Here is a 22,816-nt window from a genome sequence, read left to right as displayed (position 1 = left end):
GGATACATAAATGCTGGATACTAATATTGTCCTCCTTGAACTAAAATCTTATGGAAGGAGACATGCATAGTATTAGTGGATGCTGTGATAGAGCTAGTACCTATTAGTGACACAAACTGAAGGGGGTACTCACATAAGTGTGATAAGAACATCCAACTGCATAAATACATTAATGCATATCCCTTCCCAAATGTATTCTAAATAAAGTTATTACACATATGAATACACAGTTTCTCTCCCTGCTACACATACACAGTTTAGTTCAGCTGTTCAGTCATGTCCAACTCTTTGTGACCCCATGAACCGCAGCACACCAGGCCTCCCTGTCCATCACCAACTCCCAGAGTTTACTCAAACTCATGTCCATTGAGTTGGTGATGTCATCCAACCATCTCATCCTCTGTCATCCCCTTCTCCTCCTACCCTCAATCTTTCCCAGCATCAGAGTCTTTTCAAATGAGTCAGTTCTTCACATCAGGTGGCCAAAGTATTGGAGTTTCAGGTTCAGCATCAGTCCTTCCAATGAAAACCCAGGACTGATCTCCTTTAGGATGGACTAGTTGGATCTCCTTGCAGTTCAAGGGACTCTCAAGAGTCTTCTTCAACACCGCAATTCAAAAGCATCAATTCTTTGGTGTTCAACTTTCTTTATAGTCCACCTCTCACATCCATACATGACTACTGGAAAATCCATAGCCTTGACTAGACGGACCTTTGTTAACAAAGTAATGTCTCTGCTTTTTAATATGCTGTCTAGGTTGGTCATAACTTTCCTTCCAAGGAGCAAGTGTCTTTTAATTTCATGACTGCAAGTCACCATCTGCAGTGATTTTGGAGCCCAAGAAAGTAAAGTCAGCCACTGTTTCTACTGTTTCCCCATCTGTTTGCTATGAAGTGATGGGACCAGATGCCATGATCTTAGTTTTCTGAATGTTCAGCTTTAAGCCAACTTTTCACTCTCCTCTTTCACTTTCATCAAGAGGCTTTTTAGTTCTTCTTCACTTTCTGCCATAAGGGTGGTGTCATCTGCATATCTGAGGTTATTGATATTTCTCCTGGCAATCTTGAGTCCAGCTTGTGCTTCATCCAGCCCAGCGTTTCTCTTGATGTACTCTGTATATAAGTTAACCCTAACATATACACACATACTTACCAAAAGCCATAAGGTGGAATTAATCTTCTAGAAACAGTCTCCACCAGGCTAATTGAGCAACAGACTAAATACCCTACAGAAAGTAGCTTATCTAAGCCACTTGGTTCTCCACAGCCCAGTTTCCTGAGGCTAAAATCTCCACAAGCCCAAATACAAAAAGAACTTCATAAATATCTTAACAAAGTATAAATTCCTATTTGGAATCCTCACATCTATATATTCCAATAAATTATTCACTTATACATCTTCTAAAATAATACAGTTTCTGTATACTATCAATTTAATTGATTAAATTAAATTTGTTAAAATTAAATTTAATTGATTAAAGTTGTTAAAATTAAATTCAAGTTGTTAAAATTAACATTTTATGATATTTTGGTTTTCTTTATAGCAGGAAAACAGGATTATAAATAAGACCAGAATAAAGGAGTAGACTGAATTTGAGTAACGTGTAAATATTTTTGTTTCCGGTAAACTCCCTGAGCTGAAATATATTCATTCCTGAGAAGGAAACTTGTGTCTGTGTCCTAGGACTGTCCTGTGGGAGAAATCTCCATATTTTATTTTATTAGTTTTTTTCTTTTTGGTGGTAACGCATGAACATTTTCCCCAACTCCAACGTTTTATACACACACACACACACACGTATGATGATATATATATATATATATATGTATATATTATTTCTGGGAATCATGTCAGATCTGTTAATATAATTAATCATCTAGCATCAACTCGCATTTGGTCCCCTGATCACTTCTGCTCATGGAAAAACAGGAAAAAGTCAATTTGCAAAGGAAGTTTGGCCTTTAGAGCTTACTTCTATATCCTTCTCAATATATCTTATCTTCAGTTGACTCATTAATATTAAATGAAATAAATAACAATGAACCACCCTGCTTTGTTTGCAAACACACTCCTCTAAAAAATATTAAAAACAAATTACTTTTTTTTTTCACTTTGTTGTTAGACTGGATACAATGAAGCTTCCTGAGTGTTTAAGAATTTTGTTATTTGACATTGCTAAATACATGAGAGATGGGTTAAAATATTATCCCACTCAGAATTTGTTTATAGTCTCTCTGCTACTAAATAACCCCTGGAGAAGGAAATGGCAACCCACTCCAGTACTCTTGCCTGGAACATCCCATGGAGGGAGGAGCCTGGTAGTCTACAGTCCATGGGGTCACGAAGAGTCGGACACGACTGAGTGATAAGTGTAGTATACTTGGTATTTTTTTCTGGTTAAATCTTGTGGCAAAGATTATCTCATTAGAGAAATGATTTTCACAAAGAATTTGAGGTTCAACATGATTCTACAATATTGGAATTATATGACTTTGATGATACAGACATTTTAGATAACCATATGGTAGTAACTTAAAAAATTAAACATGCTTTTACCACATGAGCAAGCAATTCTAATCATACTCAAGACATGTGAAAATATGTGTCATCTAGAATGTATGCGTACCAGTTATTCATAATAGGCAAATATGGAATAGCTACTCAAAATCATAAAAACTAAAAATCAGAAGCATCCTAAATGCTGCTCATTGAAATGATGAGTAGATCAGAAATTGCATGTCATGAAATGCTACTTAGCTATAAAGAGAAACAGGATGGATGCATCTCAGAAGCATTATGGTGTGTGAATTAAATCAAACACACATGTGTATGTACTGTATGATTTTATTTAAATGAAATTCTCAAAAGGCATAATTATAGTGACAACCTGTCTGTGGTTTCCTGGAACCATGAAGATGAAAAAGGATCAAATATAAAGAGTCTTAAGGAAACTGGAGGGTTGTCTGGATTTGCTGGTACAATTACCGAAAGCTTTTGACTACTGACTTAAAACTGATTAATTTTATTAACTATAAATATTGCCTTAAACAACAAAAAAAAAAGGAAAAATTAAGTGAGTTTGTCTTGATACCTATTATGAGTTCCCCAGAATAGTAAATGAGCTATCGAAGAACAGGTGCTTTATTTCAAATCAAGAAGGAAGGAATGTATACATCTTCAAATAGCTCAAATACAATAAAATCTTTAAATTTCTATATAATAGAAGGTGTAAAACACTTTATACCTGTTGGATAAAAACATGTGCAAGAAACATCTGGTTCAGTTTTATAAATTTATATACTTATAGGTATTTTTTGTAGCTTATAATTATTTTGAAAACTTCTTTGTGAGTGAACTATATTGGTGAGATATTTCAAAATGCAAATGTGTTCCTTCTATCTAGCGTATTGAGATAAAGAAGTGGCTTGAAAATCTATTTTGTTGAAATGAATGATGGTTAGTAATTAGCAACATTTATTGATATTTAAATTCTACTTCTTTTCATTCTACACTACTTACCAGTCATTCATCTTAATGAATTTTGAAAAAGTTTAAAAAAAATGCCAAGACTGCACTTTGCAAGAAAAGTATCTGGCTTCCTGGATAGCAAAACTGTTAAGTCCACCTTGAGATAAATGGATTATATTCCTTTAAAGATTGCCTGAAGGTTTGAATTCACAATGCTTGAATGTTTGAATTCACAATTCACAATTGATTCACAATCTATCTCACAGGTGAATCAGCTTTAAGTAATCGAAAGCTTGTCAGCGCCATTGCTTTTCTATCTTTCCTGCATTTAAACTGGTAACAGTCACCAATAGCTTTTTCCCTCTAAAGCTTTCTAGTTCCAGGTAGGGTATATTTATAACAAGAAGTCAATTATATCTTTCCATGAATACTACTTCAGGATCGTGTTTTAAATCTGTTTGTGCAGTTTCTATGTCTTTGCCTAGATACATTTATTAAAAGTGTCGTCATAACATGTACTGAGCATACAAATTAATATTCCTTTTCAATCCTTTCTCCTTTTAATCATAATTATTCTGTTTCAGAAATTATACTGTCGTCAATTCCAAAATCATCGTGGTCACCATAAGGCCTGAACCCAAAACAACGGATTCATTCCTGGAGATAGAGCTAGCTCATTTGGCTAATGTAAGTATCATTCATTTAGCTTTGAGTTTCTTATAGAATTGACCTTTTAAAAAGGTTACTAGTCATTCTGTTGACAAATAAGACCAGAACACATTTTCTAAACACTTCAGAGTTGCAAATGAATTTATCTGTTATGAAGATATGTGTTATGTAGAAACAAGATGACATTATCCTATGTTTTTGTTCATAATAGGACTCTCAGTTTCTCCAATATAAGTACTTAATAGTTTGTTAGTTCCTACATCTTTATTGGGCTCTAAGCTAGGCAGTGGGGGATGTCAAGGTGGGAACCAATCTCGCCACCTGGTGAGGAAGACTACCATGTAAGATGCCTGCAGCGACAGAAGCTGCAGACATAATGCAAAGGGGACTGTTGTCCTGCAGGGGACCCCAGGGTTGGAGAGTGGGTGGAGTGGCTTTTTAAAGTTCTACACTCAGGATCAGAGGAGGCTCCTTGTAACTACCTGGGTGTTGCAGTGATCAAAATCCAAATCTTCCATCCAGAATGATAAGAACTCATCCAACTGCAAATGAAATTCTTCAGACCTTGTTTAGGCCATATATGGAAACTTAAACCATATGCTTACCCTTTATACGTTCACCTCAAATACCTAACTCATTGATTTAAAGGGCAAAGAAGATGATTCCTGTTAAGGCTTTCTTAATTATGCTTTTATAATGCCTGTGTTCAAGTAAGACCATCTCCAATGTTGCACATACATAGTTCTTTTTTTTAATTACTCCTTGCAAATTTTCTATGAACTTGGCTTTTACACACAGTTAATGAAAGCACAAAGTGATTGTCATTTTCCCAAAGTGAATGACATAATGGAATTTATTCCCACATCCTTTAGTTATAAAACCTGTACTTTTCCCAATATTTTATAATTTCTGATATTAAAGAACTCAGATACATTTTATTAAAAAATGACAATCATCTTTCCTATAAACCAGTTTTTAAAAAGCTGTTCTGGCGTCTTAGGTTTAGCTGTTCTGGTTTGTGAGGTTTAATGTAAACCTCACATCTCTCAGCACTGATTTTAAACATTATGATTAATATTTCAACTTTCAGGTCTTTTCCCACTTTTGCCAAAATGTGTCCATACTGGTTCTGTCTAACTTTGACAATGTGTCTTATTTCTATTATATGTACTTTTTCATAACTTATAATGGCTCTAATATCACTACTGAACTGAAAACTAAGAGATACTTTCGACATTACTTTTGAATAAGGAAATTGTTTCTTTGCTTGTTCCACATGTATTATAAAATATTTGTTTACATATTTGTTTGTATATATATTTTTATCATGGTAACGTCTATTGAGTTATAAGCATTGGTGAAGAATATTAAGAGATATTAATTGCCTGCATTGCTCTCTGTTTCTTAGGGAGAAAACACTTCTCTAAATGAGCATTCACAAAACTTTCCTAAGTAAAGATTAAATCACTATTGAGAATTCAAAGAACATGTTAATTAAATGGTATTTTTCTCATAAATTGAAGAAAGATTAAAATAGTGTTGATAAAACAGTCTCATTATTTCAATTGAATAGAACTGTTTGAAATGAACATATTTAAGCTTTGAGTCACACTTTTCTGGCAGCCTATTTTGTCAATTCAATTTCAAAGAGATACAGCACATCTAAAAATTTATTTTCTACGTATGGAAACTAGAGTATATGGTCAATACATTTTATGAAGCCCTAGCTAGATTCTGGAGTGACAGTGAGTCAGAGTATAAGCATGATGAGCTGATTACCAAGTCACTGAGAATTGGTTCTTTCAGTATTTTGAGTGAGTTGACTAGATTCCCAAAACAATACTATCCCAGCACCAAAGACCTGGATCTGAGATAATATAGACAAGTCTGTTACACAGAGGGCCTGAGGGAGAAGAAGAGAAGTTTACTCTGGAGAAGAAATGCCTCGAGGCGTGCCCTGGTCAGAGCAGCACCCACCTGTGCGGGTCCTCGGAGGCCACCTGACTCCGGGCCACGTGGTGGAGACGCTCTTGCTGCTTCATCGCTTGTCTTTCCTCCACTTTATAAATCCCTCCCTCACACACCTCTTCACTCTCTACTGCTTGAAGTCTCTGTGCCTGCTGTATTTATACTCACCATGCAGATGAGACTGTCTTAAAGACTTTATTGTTCACTGAGGGAAGGAATATATGACTGGTTTATTGAATGTCTTATAAAGTATGTTCTGACTTTATTTTATTTTCATTGAAGAGATAGTCAAAAGAGCCTAAGCTAGCATAAAGTATTCTTCACTAAAATGTGAAGAAAAGATGTATCTCAAACATGAAAGTTAAAGTGATTACAACAAACACAAATTTCATTATAACTATATTGACACAGATATATGATCACTGGTATTGCCTTCAAAGTTGACCTGTTTCAAATATGACATCTTGCTAATATCAACACTGTCTACTTTCGCCTGTTTTCTTATAGCAAATGTATCTGCTGCACTTTACTAAGCTCAGAAGAGAATAATGACTTACAAATTTTATCTGTTGCATATACCATGTGCAGGAAAAGGAAGAATGAAAATTAATAGTTCTAATGAGTCTAGGGAAAAGCCTGTTAGTGTTTGTTTAAAAAAAAAATGTGTTCTTTAAAAAAAAAACAACAACAGGCTTTTTAACAAATAGCATTTAAAGCATGTTATATATAATGAGACCCTTGGGAACTGGTAGGACTAGCTAATATAACACAGAATCTTGAAATTCCATACTGTATTCAGCAAAGCCATTTGCAGTTTTAACCAGCTCATAAGTCATTAAAGAGTAAGATACTATTTTTAGTTCAGTTTTCTAGGCTCATGACTTTATTATTATAATTTGCAGAGTCCCGTTCTGTGGTCTTTAGCACTTGCACACAGAAATTGCTTGATTATTAGAAATACCAAATTTGCTTTTCTGAGAAAAGTAATTTTGTTTTCCATGTTATATTACTTAAGTATTGTTAGACTCTATAATGTGCAAGGAAAGTTAATACAGTTATTAAAGTAATTATTGGGACCTAAATTAGGGGAGTCGAGTGGGTCTGTAAGCACACACATAAGGAAACACACACACACACACACATACACCCACCACTAAGATGCCTTGGTTCTGACTGATTTGGGCCTGCTGACTTTCCAAGATATATAACATCCTTATCTTTAAAGATGAGTTAGAAGAATTTTAGTTATCTTGTGCTCTATCATCTTTGCTAACCTGCGGTTCCCTTTTTCCAAACAAAATGTCTTAATAGAGTTCCATTTCTGGTAGAGGGATACATTGGCCCACACTAGACTTCAGTTTCTGCAGTCAAATTTTCTCTTTCCTTTTCTTTTTTTACCTGAATAACAGCTCTCATGGTCTAGGTAGGGTGAACCTGCTATCCTTCAGTATTAAGAAAAATCTACTGGGTGTACTTGTAGTTCTCAAATTGATCATATTTACAAATGATCTCATGGGAATTGGGCTTGTAGGTTTTATTTTCTTTGCCATATTTGCTTGTATACGAATAGGATCTACCTAACAAATTAGGGAGTTTGTTTCATGTTTATAAACTAAAATTAGTCATGAACCATGGCTTTGTAAATCATAGTGGAAAACACAATGGAAAACTGTGATGAATATGCTTTTTACCATTAGGAAGCATGAGAAACAATAAAGAGAAATCCCCACATTCATTAGTGGGTATTTTCATGAATAGCACAGGTCAATAACAATCCAAGGAATTACAAATCACTTGGCAAAGCTTAAAGAATGCATTCAGTCTATGCAATTGTAATTTCCACAGAGGGATATTTGTATCCCTTTACTTTTTAAGTTACTTTTCTACCCTAGCTTGTGTCCAGTTGGAAGAGATTTCTGATGTTTTGCCTGCTCAAAACTCTTGGTAGTTTTAATGGGAGAGTCTTGAAATGCTAACTAGACAGGCAGATTGATGGTTCTGCCAGCGGCTAAAGTTGAGATAGAAATTATTCTCTAGCTACAGTTTTTTGGTTATATCCTAAACTCCTAAACCTGAATAAGCATTCTTCCCAATTACATCTCAAATTCAGTTTGTTTTTATTCATAATACAACATTGTTTTTCTTCAAAATGGTTTAGACTAATTATGCTATTGTGGGAGCAAACAGTTTCAGTTGAGTCAGGCATTTTGGGCATATGAGTTATAATGGTCCTTGTCATATCTACTCAGTTATACTATTGTAGTGTGACAGCAACCGTAGACAGTATGTAAAAATGGGTGTGGTTCTGTTACAACAAAATATGATTTACCAAAGTAGGTAGCAAGCCAGATTCAGTCCCTGGACTGCATGTATTATCACCCCCTGTATGATAAAGACAATGTGCCCCCACCAGGATGCTCACATCCTAGCCCCCATAATTTGAATATATTATAGGTCAGAAGGGAATTTGCAGATGTGATTAAGGGTAAGAACGCTGAGATGGGGCAAATATCCTAAATTATGTGAGTCGGTCCAATTCACACGAACCATTAAAACTGGAAAGCCTTTGTTAGCTATGGTCAGAGAGATGCAAGGTAATAAGGACTCAACCTGCCATAGCTGACTTTGAAGATGAAGGAATAGTACCGAAAGCCAAGCAATATGAGCAGACTCTAAAAGCTAAAAACAGCCCCTGGTTGTCAACAAAGAAGAAAGCATGACCTCAGTCCTATAACTACAGGAGCTCAATTATGCTGAGACCTGAATGACCCTAGATGCAGATTCATCCCCATATCCAGAAAGGACTCCAAGCCTGTTAACATTCCAGCCTTGTGAATCTCTTGAGCAGAAATCTAGCTAGGTTCACAAAGACTCCTGACACAGAGAAACTGTGAGATAATAAATTTGTGTTATTCTATGTGCTGGGCTGGAAGAAGCACAAGCTGGAATCAAGATTGCCGGGAGAAATATCAATAACCTCAGATATGCAGATGACACCACTCTTATGGCAGAAAGTGAAGAGGAACTAAAAAGCCTCTTGATGAAAGTGAAAGAGAAGAGTGAAAAAGTTGGCTTCACGCTCAACATTCAGAAAATGAAGATCATAGCATCCAGTCCCATCACTTCATGGGAAATAGATGGGGAAAGAGTGGAAACAGTGTCAGACTTTATTTTTGGGGGCTCCAAAATCACTGCAGATGATGATTGCAGCCATGAAATTAAAAGACACTTACTCCTTGGCAGGAAAGTTATGACCAAGCTATATAGCATATTGAAAAACAGAGACATTACTTTGCCAACAAAGGTCCATCTGTTCAAGGCTATGGTTTTTCCAGTAGTCATGTATGGATGTGAGAGTTGGACTGTGAAGAAAGCTGAGCGCTGAAGAATTGATGCTTTTGAACTGTGGTGTTGGAGAAGACTCTTGAGAGTCCCATGGACTGCAAGGAGATCCAATCAGTCCATTCTAAAGGAGATCAGTCCTGGGTGTTCTTTGGAAGGAATGATGCTAAAGCTGAAACTCCACTACTTTGGCCACCTCATGCGAAGAGTTGACTCATTGGAAAAGACTCTGATGCTGAGACGGATTGAGGGCAGGAGGAAAAGGGGACGACAGAGGATGAGATGGCTAGATGGTAACACTGACTCGATGGACATGAGTTTGAGTGAACTCCGGGAGTTGATGATGGACAGGGAGGCCTGGCGTGCTGCAATTCATGGGGTCGCAAAGAGTTGGACACAACTGAGGACTGAGCGACTGAACTGAACTGAACTGATGCTGCTAAGAGTGTGTTAATTTGTAGTAGCAGCAATAGAAAACTAATAACCTGTATTTGCATTGGAACATTGCAAAATCAAGTTTTTATTATGAAAATAATATATATGTGTACCTTAACAGATAAACTACAATAATCATCATATATTTCTCAGTGAAAATCAGTCAGCAACTACAGATTACATTTTGGCCTGCCGATTATCATGCCAGACAATGAGAATGGCCACTGTAAGCTGATAGTGGGGTCTTAGGGAAAATTGGAGGATGCCAGGAGCAACTCTGACATTTGTAGATGTGTTGTGCTCTTAAAGCAGCTGAGGAAACTTCTCTGCTGGCAGCTGATACATTGAAACTATCCAAAACAGTCCAGCCAGCTCTTGTCTCTGCCAGGACCCCATGAAAATACTACTGGGACACATTATTACATCCTTTTGGATTTAAAGGTAGAAGGCAAAGCTGTATGCTGTATCTATATGGAATCTAGTTAGCAGTCACATACGAGGAAGACTACTCTAAGACATATATGTGAAGACAGTGATTTTCTTTGATAGATATACATGTAAATAATTTTTGATACTGGTTCTTCTTTTACTACTTCCTCCATTTCAATAGAAAAATATATGTCAGGAAATAATGTACATTCTGTGATTGGTGGTATAGCTAAGGAATCAGAGAAGCAAGCTGTTATCACATCCACAAAATCAGTGTCATCTGGTTCATGTGGATTCCTGAGTATCTAGATAGCAGAAGCTGAATTAGATGCATGCTCTCCCCATATACTAACTGAACAGCTGCCAGCTCCTGGAGGACGTGACTTGTCCTGATAGAACCATACTCTGCATTTCTCACTTCACTGCCCTATATACCATTCTGCTGTTCCTAAAGACAGCTCTTTCTTTTCCATCTTCTTGATTTAACTGATTCTCAATGCTTTGCTTTCTATAAAACGCATGCAAATAAATGGAAAAATTCTGTCTCCATGCTCTTTTACTCAATAACACAGTGTTGCATTCTCAGTGAGGTTCTTTGGACTCCAGGTGTATCTCAGCTACCCTAACAAAAAAGGAGAGTTAGACCCAGACATAGATGTTTTTAAATATCATTTAAAAATACTAAAATATTCTTGAAAACCTTAAGAAGAAGTGTGGAAAACAAGGAACAAATGGTTTCCTGTTATTGAGCTGCGTATTATTTTCAATGACATCATCCCCTTAGGTGGTGTATTATACGTTCAAGGACTATAAAGATGTTTATCTATTAAAAGATGTACAGAAAGGGCTCCCGCTCACTGATCCATTTTAGTGACCTGTCAGAGATATGAGTGTGGAAAGACTTACCTCTACTAGAATTCTGCTTCCCTTAGAATGCATTCCTGAGCATTTTAAGATGTGGCTCTTCTCAAGAAGTATTTGAATTATAGGCAAGATATAAACTAGTCTTTGGTGGGTCAGATCAGGTGTTTTGGGAATGTTCTTAGGAATTCCCAAAATCTGTTTATACAGTGATTTAACAGTTACAATTAAAAGTGTGATGGAAGTGGAGGATAAGCTTAGCAAAATCCAGGTCTTTTTAATGTAATGCTTTTACATATAAAATTTCAGAAATAGAGGCTTTGTAATGTCAGTTGAACAGTCTCTCTCCTCTTCATGTACAAGAACTCAATGCGCTCAATCACAGGAAGATGCGACAGAAAAACTTGCCCTGGAACATGTGACCCAGAGCCCTGGAAATGTTGGAACAGTCACAAGGAGGTCACTGCCCTTCTCCGCGTCCTTAGAAGCTTTGTCTACAAGCTTGCTTTTCCTCTACAGATGAGAGGGCATTTTTTGTTTCAAGAGAGCTATGAAAGGTACAGGGAAGTTAAGAGGTTTCCAGATTAGGAATTTACTGTGAAATATGAGGTCTAAACATTTGAACCCTTCAAGGAAAAGCAGAGTAAAGTAGCCATGTTATTTCTGGGGTGTGTGTGTGTGTGTGTGCGTGCGTGTGTGTGTGTGTGTGTGTGTGTGTGTGTGTGTGTGTGTGTGCATGCTTAGTCATCACTTCAGTCATGTCCAGCTCTTTTGCAGCCCCAATGGACTTAGCCCATCAGGCTCCTCTGTCCATGAGATTATCCCCTCAAGGATACTGGAGTGGGTTGCTTTTTCCTTTCCAGGTTGCTTTTTCCTTTCCTTCCCAACCTAGGAATCAAACTGAACCTGTGTCTCCTGTGGCTCCTGCATTGGCAGGCAGATTCTTTACCACTTAAACCAGCTGGGAAGCCCCTGTTTTGTGTCCATGATTCTACAGTGTAATGTTTATTAAAAATTATGAGGAGTGGAGGGAGTAGTTGTTAGAATGCCTGCTCCTAGGTTAAGCCCCAATCTCAAAGTTCCTGAAGCCAAAGAACCTACCTTTTTTATCAACATCCCAGGTGATTCGAGAGAAAACACCTTGAAAACATTAAGGTAACAAGAACATAATTAAGATTTCATGTGAATTGAATTTATTCAGAACTTAAAAACTCCAAGGAAAACTTGAAGTAACTTGGGGCAAAATTCATTTTTATTATGACTATTATCTTTTCTGTAAACAAGCTCCTTCAGGTATTTGTTCAAACACCATCTTATTGGTTCAGTTCAGTTCAGTTCAGTCGCTCAGTCGTGTCTGACTCTTTGGAACCTCATGGACTGCAGCACGCCAGGCCTCCCTGTCCATCACCAACTCCCAGAGCTTACTCAAACTCATGTCCATTGAATCGGTGATGCCTTCCAACCATCTCAAACTCTGTTGTCCCCTTCTCCTCCCACCTTCAACCTTTACCAGCATCAGGGTCTTTTCAAATGAGTCAATTCTTCACATCAGGTGGCCAAAGTATTGGAGTTTCAGCTTCATCATAGTCCTTCCAATGAATATTCAGGACTGATTTCCTTTAGGATGGACTGGCTGGGGACTCTCAAGAGTCTTCTCCAACACCACAGTTCAAAAGCATCAATTCTTCAGCGCTCAGCTTTCTTTATAGTCCAACTCTCACATCCATACATGACTACTGGAAAAACCATAGCCTTGACTAGAGAGACCTTTGTTGGCAAGCCTATTGGTTAAGCCTTCTCAATATACAAAATTGCAATCCATTCAGTTCCCAGTCTTTCCTACTCAGTGTAATCTACTTTTCAACACAGCACATATTGCCACCTAGTTTATTATGTATTTCCATGGGTTCTTCTTTGTCTCTGTCCCTGCTCTCTTCATTATAGGTAAGTCTGTAAGGCAAAAGCTTTGTTTTGTGCAGTGCTATGTCCCCAGTGCCTCCAAGCTATCTGGAATGTAACAGATATTTGCTAAGCGATTTTTGTGTGAATCAATTAACTTGTTCGTCATCTTGGCTCCCTCCTGACTTCTCTTTGTGAGAGTGATTTACCATTGTGAGATGTACTGAAAATATTACATAGGTGAAAAAAAAAAACTTGGATGAGAGTTTTCATAAAGAAAAGGAAGTCATTAATAAATGTCATTCTAGGATAATTCTATGGGGTAGGGCTAAAAAAGATATCTAAATTCCCCAGTTTACAAACAAGAAACTAGGGAAGTTATATAAGACCAAAGGAAAAGAGGACCATGTATGGAAACACGTAGACAAAAACAGTGATGTATTTATACTGTTAAATAGATAAACAGATAGCCCCTCATTCATGATTTTTCACCTTTTGATGGTGAGATGTGATACGCATTCAGTAGGAATCACACTTAGGATTTTGAATTTCAATCTTTTTCTGGGCTAGAGATACACAGTTACTCTCTTGTGATGCTGGGCAGTGGTCCACAGCTCCCAACCAGCCACACAATCATGAGGGTGAACAATTGTGATACACCCATTCTGTACCCATAAAACCATCTTGATTTTACTTTCAGTACAGCAGGCTTTGCATGAGATGATTTTGCCCAAATTTTGGCTAATGTGTTGTGAGCTCATTTAAGGTAGACTACATTAAGCAATGAGGTTCGATAGGTTAGGTGTATGAAATACATTGTCAATTTATAGTATTTTCAACTTGCAGTGGGTTTATCAGAATGTAACCCACTCATCATCAGTCAAGGATGCTCTGTATTGATTTGCTTGATGTTGAGACAGAGGAAAGAAGTAAAAGAAAATATTAAAGACTATTAAAGATAGTACAAATGATATGTTTAAAACATCTGTGGTAACTAGAAAATGTGACTGTTGGTACACTTTTCAAATGCTTGAAACTGGGTGAGTGGTAATGTTTAACTCAACTGTACTGTTCAACTTTACAGTTTTGAATGGAGTCAGGAGACAGTTTTTTGGCCAAATTTTATTTTTAAAGAACAGCATATTCTTTCCAAAAGTTTTCAAATATATTCAGTTTTAATATTTAAGTATCAATTATATTGACTGCTCTATAGATTAATTTCTGGTCCATTTGGCTCATTTACCCAACAATCTTTATTTGTTTTAGTTTCATGAATTTCTTAAATCCACTTCTGTGAGTCAGTTCACAGCCTGACTATTTCCCCTTGCTTCTGCCATTATATTATGTTTCTCTGTTTTGTCAAGCTCACCATTTCCTGTTATTGATTTCCCATAAATTCCTCATAACAGATCTTACAGCAGAGTGCCTTTGAGAAAAGTATCTTAAAATTATAACAAATATTTTACAAGTGGTTTCTTTTAGCCAGTTTTTTTTTTCTATGTTTAGAATTCATTCATCATTGGTTTTTGCTTTGTTTATCATCTCACATTCTTATTCCTTAAGGGACTGGTCTATCGAGGTACTAAGATCCTCTAATCTGCTTGTTCTGCATATTTCTATAAACTTCAGATGTTTATGTAATTGACCTCAGCCCACAGCCCCACAGGGTGACTGTTCTGGAATGAACATTCACAGAGGCATATCTGTCTTTTGTGTAGGTCCCAGAATGTACAGTAAAAAGCAAGATGGAGTGGTGCATATCAGAACCTATAATCTTTCTCATGTGGATTGTTTCTAAATTTTCAAAAGGACAGAGAGAGAGAAAAGCATGAGCTCTAAGGGGTGAGAGTGCGGAAGATAGGGGTGAAACTAAGATTTGACAGAGGTATGGGTAAGAGTAGAAAAGACATTACTCACCTTTATACTTTTGTCCCAAGTGAAAATTAGTTTTCTTAGAGGGGTAAAACAGAAAGAAATATCTAAACAATTAAGCTTATATTCTATTTCTCTTCTAACTTTATTGTAACTTGTTATGAATTTTAATTATGAAATATGAATCCTATCATCAGTATCCTGTGCTGTTTTATATAGAGATTGACCTTAATCTTATCCATTCCTAACGAAGTGAGCTCAATATAGAGGACCTGTAATTTCAAGGTTTTATGCTTACTGCCTATATCCAGTGTACACACTCCCATGGCCTTTATTGTCATATTCCAAGGACAATTTTTCTATAAATTGCCTTGAGTTCTTTTGAATAGGACTCTAGATATATACAAAATAACTTTATGATACAATATTGTATTTCTGCTGAGGACTTGTTAGGAAGTCAGAAACTGTGTCGGAATTTCAGGTAAAACTAGAAAGGGTCTCATAGGACAGAGGAAGAAACATTTGAAATGCCATCACCTCTTCATCTCATGAACATCTACATATCTCTGCCTCACATTATGACTAGATAAGGACCCACTTTTTCATGGAACTTTCTGTAACACAGGCCATGATGCTCTGTCCATCATTTGTCCCCTAAAAAATAAATTATGACTAGCGATATTTATTTTGAGCATGTCTCTATTGTTATATGAACATTCCACGTGTTCCTCATCAATCTCTATAAGATTATAAGACCCATTTCAAGGAAGGGAATGTTTTTTATGCTCTGAGAGCATAGTTTATAGGTATGAGTGTCTGATTAGAAGAAAGATACTTTGGAGATCTGGTCTATGAGGGATTCTGAAGAATGGTAACAGTGCTAACATATGGGAGTTAGTCAAATGTCCCAATTAAAATGCTAATAAAATTGGGAACAGTTCAGTTCAGTCACTCAGTCATGTCCGACTCTTTGCAACCCCATGGACTGCAGCACGCCAGGCTTCCCTGTCCATCGCCAGCTCCTGGAGGTTACTCAAGCTCATGTCCATTGAGTTGGTGATGCCATCCAGCCATCTCATCCTCTGTCATCCCCTTCTCCGCCCGCCTTCAGTCTTTCCCAGCATCAGGGTCTTTTCAAATGAGTCAGTTCTTTGCATCAGGTGGCCAAAGTATTGGAGTTTCAGGTTCAGCATCAGTCCTTCCAAGGAATATTCAGGACTGATTTCCTTTAGGATGGACTGGTTGGATTCCTTGTAGTCCAAGGAATAGATTTCACCACTTTTAGAATAATGAGTCAAAGTTATGTTTCTTTTTTTCTTTTTCTAATAGAATTCTAGAATGGACATAGTGAACAGTACTTAGAGAGGCAGTGTTTCCCAAAGAACTTGCCTAGATTTTGAAGATATTGCTTTGCCAGATCTACCCCAGTAGTTATCTATTTGGAAACAAGACTGATGGCAAGTTCATAGCTGGCAGTCACCGAGGGAGCTTGTCCACCTACAGGAAGGTGCCTGTAGTCTATTTCAGGACTGGAACTTTCACCTGTCTTGGCTTATTCATCATTTTGATATCAGTGACTAGTTGGATGAGCCCATAGATGTGATGTGTCTTCATCCTGCAGTGACCCAAAGTTTAGAAGAAGTAGTAAGTGTGTGGGATGTCATGATCAGGATTTAGAAATCTTTCCTGAGAGACTTCAATGTGTCAAGCTCAGGAGAAAACTACCAAAATATCCCATATACTGTTGGTGTGTGTTATTAGGAATATGGCACCTATGCTGGAGAGGCAAAGTTCTGCTTCGTCCTGTGCATGTAGCACAGGTGGATGTTTTCCTAGGCACACTGTAAATTAAGCACTCCAGAAGATGAGTGTCATGGAGAGTGAGAGAACTTGGAAGTGACAGAGTATGTTTAATAGAAGAGACAAGAGGATCTGTGGATAGCTAAAGATATGACAGAGAAGAATTACTAGGTTAGTTTCAAAGGGAACAATAAGGCCCCATGAAGGTGACAGAAAAACAAAAAAATAAAACATTCCAACAATCAGAGCTCTTCAAAACTGTGTGCCTGGTGGATTATCCAATGTGGAAAACTCATTGTGTCATCCTGAAGGTCATCTTGGCTACTCCGTACATGATTATTAAACTAAATAAAAACTTAGCATATTTCCCCCATAGCTTTATTAGATGTGATTCTATGGAACTATGCTCTGTTGGTTAAGAAAATATTGCAAGTCCACAGACTCTCTGGAAGTGCTCTTGTCTTTTAGAAGCTACACCCCCAGAAACAGAATAGGACATGGCAGGGGGTTGCCTAATACAGAATGTTTTACTGTGATTTAACTACTGCAGGTATTTCTTAAAGGAAATAATCCAGCAGTTAGTATTTTAGAGAAAAAAATCAAATAGAAATCATAAAAATATAAACCATGTTGTATATGAAAATATGTATGAATATAAAAGTATAGACTGTTGTAAATGAAACTTTCACTTATAATTTAAAAATGAAATATGGGTTATGATATTTGGAATAAATATGTTTTCTTGAGTAGAATTTCATCAAATGAGCCATTAAACCTATGAGGAAGGACATGCAAATTTTTATTCAAAACAGAGGTAGAAAGTATCTTACTGCAAGATAAGAAACGTGCCATTCTGTCTGCATTTCACAGAATACTTCAGTTTTTTAATACACCTATTCCAAATACATTTATTCTTTCTCTTCTTACTTTTAGGGTACTTTGAATCCCTATTGTGTGTTATGGGATGACTCAAAAACGTAAGTGACTGATGTTTCTTTACATTACTTTGGACTAAATATTCAAAGCACGTTAAGTTATTTCAACTGCCTTCTAGTCCACAGGAATATGATAAGTTAGTGGGATGGAGTTACACTCATTGAGAAGAGTCTCCTTTTTGAAGCTGTAAGACAGCATGATGAATGTGTTTGTGTGTATGTTGATGCCATCAGGTTATATCCCAAGATAGGACTGCATTACCTAATGTGTAAGGCATATTGCGATGTGAATTCCATGAGGTTTTTTAAAAAGCTTTACTGTTTTGAAATTATAGTAGCTCAAATGCTATTTCAAAATTTTGCCCTAGTGATTCCACTTAGCATTGCAGAATAAAATAGCAATTTCTATGGTCATTTAGCCAATACATTACTTGCATGACCTTGAATCTATTATCAGAGTAATGCAATATTTATATGGCCATTCAAATTGTTTTCTTATGAAAATATTGAGTGACATTTAATTTTCTTTTTCTATATTTTATGAATTCATGAAGACAAAAGAAAATAATTTCAATAAATAAGGATGAATTATTCTTCCATGTATTGCTTTGTTTGTATAAGTAATTGCAATATATCTGGTCAAAATCATCTTAATCTCATTGGTAATGCTATGAGATTTTAAGGTCTCAAAGAGCAGAAAAATCCATGATTAAGGCTTAATTAGACTCCCATACTTTAAGTACTTGTATGAGTTTCTTTCAGTGTAGTAGCCAGATTATACAATCTTCTTTTTCTTTGTTTTGCATGAAGGAGAGATAAATTTCAATCAATCTCAAAAAGTAGTACCACCATGTGTATACTGTCAGTTAACGTACCACATTCTATGTGTTCTAAGAATTTTCCCAGTCTTCTTCCCCCTTAATTGGATGTGTATTCAAGGTTTTATGATGTTGCTTGTCTCCTATTTGTAGTTATTGGAGAGCTTAGAAAAGGGATGTTCTTAGATTTCTAGGTAAAAAATGTGCTAATTCTTAGGATAGTGATGGAAGTTAAAATAGTATTTATGTGGGTGAAAAATAAATGATATGAATCACGTTTTTTTATTTCCTTTTTTCCTTTCAGTGGTATGAATCATGTTTTGTTTTGTTTTGTTTTGTAGAGTCAGATATTCTAGGATCCTGTTTTCCTAGGAATCTTAGTGCATAAAGAGAGTCTCAACTTGCTGGGTTATAACATGAGTTGGATGCTCTCATTGATGTGATTTTTTTTGGTTTTTAAAACCACATGAAGAAATCTACTGTAGTAAAATTTTTGCAAGATTTCCTCTTTACCAATAGCTGGAGAAGATGTTCATAGTATATTCTAAGTCACTGTTTAGTATGTTATATAGCCAAGGGAAATATAAAAGTCTACTAAAAACAACTAATTGTTTTCTACTCAAGAAAAGCATGCCATCTTACACACGTGATTACAGGCATTTGCATATCTCCATGAATAATAACCAATTTTTGTTTATGGTTTCATTATCTTTTTAGTGGATAGAATATGTTTCTATATTGATCCAAGTAGGAGAATGCATTGGTTATTTCAAAAGACCTTTAAGACTTACAGGAATATTATAGAAAAGGGGGCATTCCCTTATTTTATGTATCTCTTGGTGTGCTTTCTCAGTTTTTCTAAGGTGTTAAGTTTAATTTATGGAACTATTGGTGCTTGAGGTCAGCACTGAGTTTACAAATCAATCACATTCTACTGTCTCTAACATCTGCTGACTCTTATCCATCACAAAGAACATGTCTTGGTTTTACAAACTTCAACTTTGTATTTGTCCTTGAAGAAAACTATTCAGTGAGAGGAGGTGTGTTTAGCTGCCTTTCAAATCATCTTATCTCCAGAGATCAGTGCAGTTCATGTTTCCTTGATGTATCTGAAGAGTGATCAAAAATCTTTCCTCTGTGACAGAAATTCCATCCTGTCATACTTTTTAACAGACTGCTTCATCATTAAATTGTTTTTCTGGGTGAGTTTGAAACAATGAAGGTTAAGACAATTTTTTGTTTGTTTGTTTCTTCACACCTGTTCTTCTATTTTGATCATGTTCACATACACAATAGTTTTATCGATGCAGTGATGTTAATTTTGAGTATAAGACACCAAGCATAGTTAATAATGAAGAGACATGGCTCCTGCGTTTTTATCAGAAAAAGATTAATCTAAATGATGTTTTCAAGATTGCAGTAGCACAGTTGAAATTAGAAGTCATTTTTTTTTTTAATTTTGGTGTAAGTAATCAGATTACCTTAAATTTTTATTAAGATGTATTTGACACATAATGTTATGTTAGTTTCAGGTATGAAACGTAATGATGCCATATTTGTTTACATTGCTAAGTGACCACCATCATAAGTCTAGTTACTATCTGTCAGCAATGTTGTTTTGTTTTTTAGTTGCTAAGTAATGTGTGACTCTTTTGTGACCCCATAGAAGGTAGCCCGCCAGGCTCCTCTGTCCATGGAATTTCCCAAGCAAGAATACTGGAGTGGGTTGTAATTTCTTTCTCCAGGGGATCTTCCATACCCAGGAATCAAACCCATGTCTCCTGGTTAGAAGTATATTCTTTACCTCCAAGCCATCTGGGAAGCCATCTGTCACCATTATTTAGTTACAAACTTTTTTTTCTTATGATGAGAAAGTGGGATGAAGAAGGCTGGGAAAACCACTAGACCACTCAGGTATGACCTAAATCAAATTCCTTATAATTATATAGTGGAAGTGAGAAATAGATTCAAGGGATTAGATCTGATAGACAGAGTGCCTGAAGAAATATGGACAGAGGTTTGTGACATTGTACAGGAGGCAGTTATCAACATCTCCAAGAAAAAGAAATGCAAACAAGCAAAATGGTTGTCTGAGGAGGCCTTACAAATAGCTGAGAAAAGAAGAGAAGCTAAAGGCAAAGGAGAAAAGGAAAGATATACCAATTTAAATGCAGAGTTCCAAGGAATAGCAAGGAGAGATAAGAAAGCCTTCCTCAGCAATCAATGCAAAGAAATAGGGGGAAACAATAGAATGGGAAAGACTAGAGAGCTCTTCAAGAAAATTAGAGACACCAAAGGAACATTTCATGCAAAGATGAGCACAATAAAGGATAGAAATGGTATGGACCTAACAGAAGCAGAAGATATTAAGAAGAGGTGACAAGACAACACAGAAGAACTATACAAAAAAGAGCTTTATGACCCAGATAACCATGGTGATGTGATCACTCATCTAGAGCCAGACATCCTGTAATGGAAGTCAAGTGGGCCTTATGAAGCATCACTATGAACAAAGCTAGTGGAGAGAATGGAATTCCAGTTGAGTCATTTCAAACCCTAAAAGATGATGCTGTGAAAGTGCACTCAATATGCCAGCACATTTGGAAAACTCAGCAGTGGCCACAGGACTGGAAAAGGTCAGTTTTCATTCCAATCCCAAAGAAAGGCAATGCCAAAGAATGTTGAAACTACCACTCAATTGCACTCATCCCACACACTAGCAAAGTAATTCTCAAAATTCTCCAAGCCAGGCTTCAACGGTACATGAACCGTGAACTTCCAGATGTTCGAGCTGGATTTAGAGAAGGCAGAGGAACCAGAGATCAAATTGCCAACATCTGCTGAATCATCGAAAAAGCAAGAACGTTCCAGTAAAGCATCTACTTTTGCCTTCTTGGCTATGCCAAAGCCTTTGATTGTGTGGATCACAACAGACTGGAAAATTCTTAAAGAGATGGGAATACCAGTCCACCTTACCTGGCTCCTGAGAAATCTGTTTGCAGGTCAAGATGCAACAGTTAGAACTGGACATGGAACAACAGACTGGCTCCAAATAGGAAAATGAATATGTCAATGCTGTATATTGTCACTCGTCTTATCTAATGCAGAGTACATCATGCAAAATGCCAGGCTGGATGAAGCACAAGCTGGAATCAAGATTGCTGGGAGAAATATCAATAACCTCAGGTACACAGATGACACGACCCTTATGGCAGAAAGTGAAGAAGAACTAAAGAGCCTCTTGATGAAAGTGAAAGAGAGTGAAAAAGTTGGCTTAAAACTCAACATTCAGAAGACTAAGATCACAGCATCCAGTCGCATCACTTCATGGCAAATAGATGGGGAAACAATGGAAACAGTGACAGACTTTATTTTGGGAGGCTCCAAAATCGCCGAAGATGGTGACTACAGCCATGAAATTAAAAGGCACTTGCTTCTTTGTGGCTGACCCAAGGAATAACTTGAAAATACTTTGCTCACATCACAAAAAGGCTTATTTTAATTATAAAAATGTTTCTTTTTACACTTGTGTGATTGATAATTTGCACATTTTTGGTGCTACTCCAAATTTGGATTTTTGGATATTGAATCTTGTGTTGATGACATTCCTTAGAAAATCCATAAGTCTTCCTTTCATCTGAAGCTATAATATTTATCCTGTTCTCAGCAACACCATTTGTTGCTAACAGGTCTGTGAAATATTGTGTTTGTTCTCAGAAAATGTTTTAGAGATTCATTTTTTCTTTATTTTATTTCAGTTGGTTTATAGTATTATATTAGTTTCAGTAGTACAGCATAATGATATAACATTTTAAGACTGTACTCAATTAAAATTTATTATAAAATAATGGCAATATTTCCCGGTACTGTACAAAATGTTCTTGTTACTTATTATTTTGTACACAATAGTTTGTATCTCTTAATCTTATACCCCAATTTTGTGGTCCTTTCATCCCTCTTCTCACTGGTAACCACTAGTTCTCTATATCTGTGAGTCTCAGTTATATGCATATAATTGGATTTATTTTTTATATTTCATATATAAATGAAAACAGAGTTCTTTGACTAATTTCACTAAGCATAATGCCTTCTAGATCCACTCACATTGTTGCAAATGGTAAATTTTGTTCTTTTTCATGGCTGAGTAATATTTCAGTATTTCATTGTTCACATCTTTATCCATTCATCTGTCAACGAATTTGTTGCTGTTGTTCAGTTGCTAAGTCATATCCAACTCTTTGCAATCCAATGGACTGTGTCCTACCAGGCTCCTCTGTCCATGCAATTTCTCAGACAAGAATACTGGAGTGAGTTTCCAT

The 22,816-nt window shown here is 36.4% G+C and overlaps 1 protein-coding gene across 4 annotated transcripts in view; it reads left to right on the top strand.

Moving 5' to 3' along the window:
* Nucleotides 1–22,816, top strand: part of ADGRB3 (adhesion G protein-coupled receptor B3) — an 891,397-nt gene that overhangs the window by 499,692 nt on the left and 368,889 nt on the right. For all 4 annotated transcript variants that reach the window (XM_042253849.2, XM_060419932.1, XM_042253850.2 and 1 more), the window contains 2 exons: nt 4,054–4,156; nt 17,678–17,721. In XM_042253849.2, the coding sequence (XP_042109783.1) occupies nt 4,054–4,156; nt 17,678–17,721 (147 nt within the window). The remainder of the gene's footprint in view (nt 1–4,053; nt 4,157–17,677; nt 17,722–22,816) is intronic.

This window comes from Ovis aries, chromosome 9 (assembly GCF_016772045.2).
Source record: "Ovis aries strain OAR_USU_Benz2616 breed Rambouillet chromosome 9, ARS-UI_Ramb_v3.0, whole genome shotgun sequence".
In the NCBI taxonomy this organism is placed as follows: domain Eukaryota; kingdom Metazoa; phylum Chordata; class Mammalia; order Artiodactyla; family Bovidae; genus Ovis; species Ovis aries.
Note: the sequence above shows the minus strand (reverse complement) of the source record. Positions and strands in the feature narration are given on the sequence as shown.